This window comes from Arachis ipaensis, chromosome B01, assembly GCF_000816755.2.
Source record: "Arachis ipaensis cultivar K30076 chromosome B01, Araip1.1, whole genome shotgun sequence".
Taxonomy (NCBI): domain Eukaryota; kingdom Viridiplantae; phylum Streptophyta; class Magnoliopsida; order Fabales; family Fabaceae; genus Arachis; species Arachis ipaensis.
The window spans coordinates 7214609-7221067 of NC_029785.2; the positions used below are offsets into that span (position 1 = coordinate 7214609).

The window sequence follows — 6459 nt, forward strand, 5'->3', positions numbered from 1 at the left end:
TGTAGAACATTGTTGTAGGGTTAATGTATGTCTCTGTATGATTTGGCACAGTACACTTGATTATCAAAACGACTTCTGGTGTACATAAGAAATATTTTGCAATTTGAAGCATTACATTTGAGATTATTATTATTATTATTTTGATCAATGAATATAATGTATCTCGTATATTATTTGTATTTTTATGTCAGCCATTTCACCTTAAAGAAATTAAGGTTGGTAGGGAATTCTTAAGGAATCAAATTACGGAGTGATTTTTTATGCATTTCTCTTATGTACCGTGTTCTGAATAGTTACTATTCCAGGAGAGTTGGGTGGCTCCAATGTACAAGGTGATGCTGGAGGGGATACTGATTCACAACATCGTGATGGGTTACCCAATTCACCCTCTTCTTCAGGTGGGTTCTGTCAGTTTTCTTCAAAAAGGACTATATTTAGACGACATGAGTGCTCAACATTAAATTGGTGGAAATATGGATCTATATATACAAGACATATTATGTTGTTTGCCCCAAGAAACTGTTCTCAGACTGTAGGGCTGCTGTGATCTTGGGAACATTCATTTCAGATGCGGTCGGTGCTGCCACATTGAAATATGAATGACTCCCAATTGTTCCCCCCTTTTGTCAGCATCAAGGAATTTTCGAGGTTCAGACGGTAAAAAGTTTTATCGGTTCGAATGTTTCTGGCTTTGCTTGCTTAGTGACTGACTGATATTTTCCCATATCTAACAGGTGAATCAGATGTACAAGATAATTGCTTGTTAATTTATTTTCTTCTTGAAGAATCTTTTTGTATTTATTGTCATTTGTAGCACCGCCTTTATAGTTTTTGAAAATTTCTGGCATATTTTTTCAAATTTTCTTGTCTTCATTGTCATCGCTATACTATTGATAATCCAGTGTTTGTAGTATCTGATAAGCTGGCGTTTTGTCTCAGGTCAACCACAGAATCCATTGATGCTGCTTGGGCAATATAGCGATGATGAAATGGATGATGGATCAAGTAAAGTGCCTGGTGATGCTAAGGTGCAGAGTCCAGTGTCTAATGAGGAGGTAATCTGCTACCTATTGACTACTCTCATCCAAAATGTTGATTTTGCTAATACCATGGCCTATTAGGTTGGGTTAGCTAAATGAATCGAAAAGTCTCCAGTGACATCACTATCGTGTTTTTTATCCATGTGATTTAGACTCATGAAGTTTATGTTGGTAATCATGGTGTAACACAACCCTTCTTTTCAACCCTTCTTTTCTATCTGCGCTTTGATTGTATATGTATAGATTTGGAATAAAGCAGGATGTAATCAGAGTTCATTCGCTCTAACCATTTATACTCCTAATATATATATATATATGAGATGAGAAGGGATGTGGCTATAGTGGTCCATGATCAATGCTAATATATTGTTTCAATTCTTCCCTTGCTTATTTGATAACGGACTGGGTTCTGCATCTGAGCATCTCTATTATTCGTTAATTATAGCATAGTTGTGAAATTATTTTGCCATCGGCCTTTAATTTTCTATGGTCCTTTGCTTTGAAGCCCTTTATGATGTAATATAATAATTTATATGGTAATGACTTTTTGATGGGTGGCTTCTTACTTCCAGAAGTTGATGTATAGTAACTCCTCTCGGAATTAGAGAACATAGTCCGGAATATATTTGTAGGGTACATAATATATAGTAAATATGCTATGTATTTTGGTTACTACTTATACAGAGGTTCTTTATATTTATCAGGCTAAGGATTCTATTGAGGAAAGATCCAAAGACAACATCAGTGTCTCTGTTGATCATGTATCTCAGAATGATGGACAGCAGATTAGAATGGAAAATTCTAGTTCAATTGATCCTGAAGGCAGCAAAGAAAATGCAAGTAATGGTGCTGCTGGTAATTTTCCAAGGGAAATGGTTTCCAATGACCAAATGTCCGCTTCAAGAAGCTTTGATGAACAACTTGGTACTGATATTAATTTTGGATGGAAGATGGTGATGCATGAGGAAAGCCAGCGCTATTATTATTGGAATGTTGAAACTGGGGAAACTTCATGGGAAGTGCCCCAGGTTTTGGCGCAAGCAGCTCAGTTATCGAGCGATTCAATGCTTCCTTCTGTTGATGATAAAACAGTCGGCGGTGCTGTTGGTATTGATAATTCCAGTTTTCCCTCTTCTGTGATGCAGGACACTTCAGCTACTTTCACACTTGATAATTCAGCAGAAACCATAGTGACTTCTCATAATGAGTTGTATGGGCATGGATCCCAAATGAATGGATGTAGTGGTGAACATACAAATGTAACTCATGGAAGGGAATCGATTGGGAATAATGGTAGTATGAGTTTTCCTTATGGAGGTGATCCTTCATATGTTCCAAATTACAGTGCTGAAGAGCAGCAGTCACAAATTGATTTGCCTTCTCATCTTGAAAAACAGTGTGAGATTTTATTAGGGAGGATGAAGTCACTAAAAGAGTAAGTATATAGCTTTAGCTTTTCTGCAGCATTTTTTTTGTTTTAGTTGTTTGGTTAAGTTTTTGTAATCTTTAATCATTGTTTCTTCCCAAATTTAATTACTATCGACATATTTTACAGGTCAAAGGGCAATTTGCAAGATCAGGACACCTTGTCAAAGTATATGTTAGAGATTGAGATTAGACTTTCTGATATTAGGTCGCTTGCTTCATATGGAGCATCTTTGCTTCCATTCTGGGTGCATTCCGACAATCAGATAAAACTACTTGAAAGTGTGATAAACAATTTCCAAACTGCGGAATCAGCAGAAGTTGAAGCTGAGGATAAAGATGTCCCTGACTCGGAAGCAGTGGGTGAGCAGCAGAATGGCTTGGGACATGATTCTGAATTATATAACAATAACAACAAAGACTGCACTCTTACTTCTGAAGTTTCGAATGGACCTCAGGCTGATGCTTCACCTGTAGTTTTGAAAGATACCTATGATGAAATTCCTACAAATTCTCAGCATTTTTCTTCATCTAATGTTTCTGATAATCATTTGGAAACTGGTATAGATGTTCATACAGAAGTTCAAACAAATACAAATCCTGAGCAATCAACTCTTGGACATGGGTATAATTTTGAAGATGATGATGACATGGATGTGGACATGGAAGTTGAAGATATGAATTCCTCAGGCAATGTAACTGATGCAGATGCATCAGTTGCAAAGGATCTTGGACAAACAGAGCATGAGGTTCAGTTGAATCCACTAGGCGACAGCCATTCTTTGTTGCCAGAACATCAGTTTGTTGTCCCCCCACCTCCAGACGATGAGTGGATCCCTCCACCACCGCCTGATAATGAGCAGGCCCCTCCCCCTCCGCTGCCACCCGATGATGAACAGGCGCCCCCTCCTCCACCTGGTGATCCACAACCACCTCCATATCATGCTCTCCCATCTTACGCCGAGACAGGGCAGCCTCTTTCTTACACACAATATAGTTTATCTTATGGACAGACAGGGCAGTCACTTTCTTACACACCTGTTGCTGGCTCCGAGTATTATGGACAGACAGCTCCTGAAGTCCCAACAAGTAATATATATGGACAAATTGCTATGCCACCTGGACAGCTCTACTATAGTGCAGTTCCTAACTTGTATAGTGAAAATCCTCAACTTGTGGTCAATCCATCTGACCCAGTTTCTTATTATGAGCTTCAAGAGGGTATGTTTCTATTTGTAACATGAATCTACTTGTACAAGTTACAACCTTTTTTTTTGTTCACTCTGGTTTTCTGAATTTTCCAGGAGCTGGATCAGCTAACATACCTGTTAACAATTCTAGTGATTCTTGTGTTGGTGGGGTAGACAGGGCATCTGGTGATGTTCCATCCACCTCATCTAGCATGGCGGCACCTGCAACTGTTTCGGTTGATGAGAGTGCCTCATTGCCATCAACTATTGCTGAAGCTGCTGCAGTAAGTGCTGCCTCATCGGCAGTTGCTAAAACCCAAACCAAAGGTAAAGATTCTGAACAAATGCTGCCATTTTACTACTTGATTATTCTGCTTTAAATTTTGTTGTTAAGATTGAGCTGGCCTGATTCATTACCCTTAATGCAATCTAGGGTCATGTTCATATAAATATAATCCTAAGCCTATATGGTAGTATGCTATTATGCTTATCAGAGGTAATCACAACCAGTTACAATTTCTTAGCAATGTTGGGTGAATCTTCATCCCCCCTCCAGCCCTCCTTGTGATGGGTATATTTTAGTATAATGCTATGTTCCCTAGCATTCCTTTCACTGTGTTATGGCATCCGTTTATTATGGAATTTTGAACGAGTCTATATGACTTTACATCTCATGTCAGTATGTGATCTTAAATCCTACTCCTTTTATTTGTTAATACACCTGATTTTGTAATTGTCATTGTTAAAAAAATTTCATGACTGTGAGGCTACAATATATTAAGCTGTCCTGCATTGCGTGATTCCTATTTCTTTACCTGACTCGATCTTTTCTTCAGTAGTGCGTAAAAAGCGGGCAGTTGCAGTTGGATCTTCCTTAAAGTCTAATAAAAAGGTTTCAAGTTTGGTGAACAAGGTAGAGCTACTTTTGCTACTGTGTGTGTTGCGTGTGGTGCTTAAATGCCATTGGGTTTTCCAGTTCTATTTTAAACTCATTTCAATTTATATTGCATTGACTTTTCTGTATTATTTATATGTACATTGTAAATATTAGTGGAAAGCGGCTAAAGAGGAGTTGCTTGAAGAAGAGGAAGAGCCTGAAAGTGTGTATGAGGTGTTCGAAAGGAAGCGCCAAAGGGAAATAGAGGTTTGCACATGGAACTTATCCTTTTATGAAATTTGCATCGTTCAATCTTTTGTTCCTCTAATTCCTTTGGTTTTAGGAGTGGCATGCAAAGCAAATTGCTAGTGGAGAGGCCAAAGATAATGCTAACTTTCAACCTCTTGGTGGTGATTGGTATGTAACTCCAAAAACCTCCAATTTCTTATCCATAACTTGCGCAACTTTCATAAACATACAATAATGCAATTCTGCAATGTAGGCGAGAGCGGGTCAAGCGCAAAAGGGCACAAAAAGCACGTGAATCTCTTGAGGCGCCGCACGACGCAGTTGAGCCCCGCCAACAGCAGCCTGATATGACTGAACTCTCCAAGGGTCTACCATCTAATTGGCAGGTGTGTACTTAGCGTCTCATCTCCTATCTGCTATCTTCTGTTGGCTGTGTTAAGTACCTAAGGAAAGTGTGGGAAACAACACCCTAAAAGCCTAGCTATTAAGGGGGAAGAACCACTCTCCATCCCATACTATCCAATGTGCGACTTTGGGCACCCCATAATACCCAAGCCCCTAACACTTTGCACCATGTAAGCATGCACTTTGAGGGTGAAATATCATGAGGAGACTGGATCAAGCATTTCTGAATACACGTATCATATTTCTTCTGCTTTAACGGATCTAACTTGCGTTTGTCTCCTTTTTCTTTTCCTTGTATATTTGTTTTACTTATGTATGCATGGCAATCTTTTGAAACTAAAAGGATCGATATCTTTTGTCTCAATAGGCAATTTGAGCCATGGTATTGGCTAGTGACTTGTGATATTTTAATTTTAGTGATATGTATCATGTGCATTGTTCTGATCTTTCTCATTGAAATTTTTACTTGCATTCCAGGCATATTGGGATGAGACCTCAAAGCAGGTTTATTATGGTAACACTATCACCTTGGAAACGACATGGGATCGACCGACAAAATGAGCGGTTATCGATTCGCCAGTGGCTAGTGTCGTAGGCTAATAGTTACGAGGACTTTAATGTTTATATATTGTTTAGTAAGCAGTTTTTGATAGATGTGTAACGATTCGTTGTCCCTGAATTTTAGTTTATTGTTACTGTGCTTATATTTTTAAGCACCGTGTTATATCATTTTGAACCAGTTTTCGGAGAAAGCCAGAGACTTGAGGGAATCTGAAAAGAGAAAGCCAAAGGGATTTGGTCCTCTTAATTTATACTCTGCTAATCCACATTATTGGATCTTCCCCATACCAGCAAGTGCTTAAAAAATGTGAAAATATACAAGTACACGTGAAGAGCGTTTTGATTAACTGTAGTATTTCAGAAAACTAGATTCCTTCCAAATTTAATTTTTTTTACTACATCGAGTACATTACTTTCGCGTTGGCGTTAATTAGACTCTAGTATCCAGTATCTCAAAATTTTTTTTCCTAGTTAAGTTTCGTTCAAGAATGCAATTGGGGCATATAAAAAAATGTAATAATTATATTGAATGAAGTAACCACTTATGATTAACAGTAAACACTCTCGGACTTAATTTATAATTTGTTCAAATTGACTGTGATACACGACTTCTAGAAAAATTGAAAATACATGTTCACTTTGCTAATAGATTGCTGTTGCAATATATATATGATGTTCTTGGCCTCAAAAAGATAATAGAGAAAGATATATA

The 6459-nt window shown here is 38.0% G+C and overlaps 1 protein-coding gene across 5 annotated transcripts; it reads left to right on the top strand.

Annotated features, from left to right (window-relative positions):
* Nucleotides 213–6115, top strand: LOC107615330 (formin-binding protein 4). Of its 5 annotated transcripts, none has more exons than XM_016317482.2 (10): nt 213–657; nt 940–1055; nt 1745–2475; nt 2596–3686; nt 3770–3982; nt 4495–4568; nt 4707–4799; nt 4876–4949; nt 5035–5167; nt 5664–6115. In XM_016317482.2, the coding sequence occupies exons 1-10, from the start codon at nt 600–602 to the stop codon at nt 5745–5747; spliced, it is 2667 nt and encodes an 888-aa protein (XP_016172968.1). In that variant the 5' UTR covers nt 213–599; the 3' UTR covers nt 5748–6115. The 5 variants fall into 5 exon arrangements, with proteins under 5 accessions (XP_016172968.1, XP_016172915.1, XP_016173016.1 ...); XM_016317429.2 differs by having other exon boundaries at nt 218–657; nt 4492–4568; XM_016317530.2 differs by having other exon boundaries at nt 218–648; nt 4492–4568.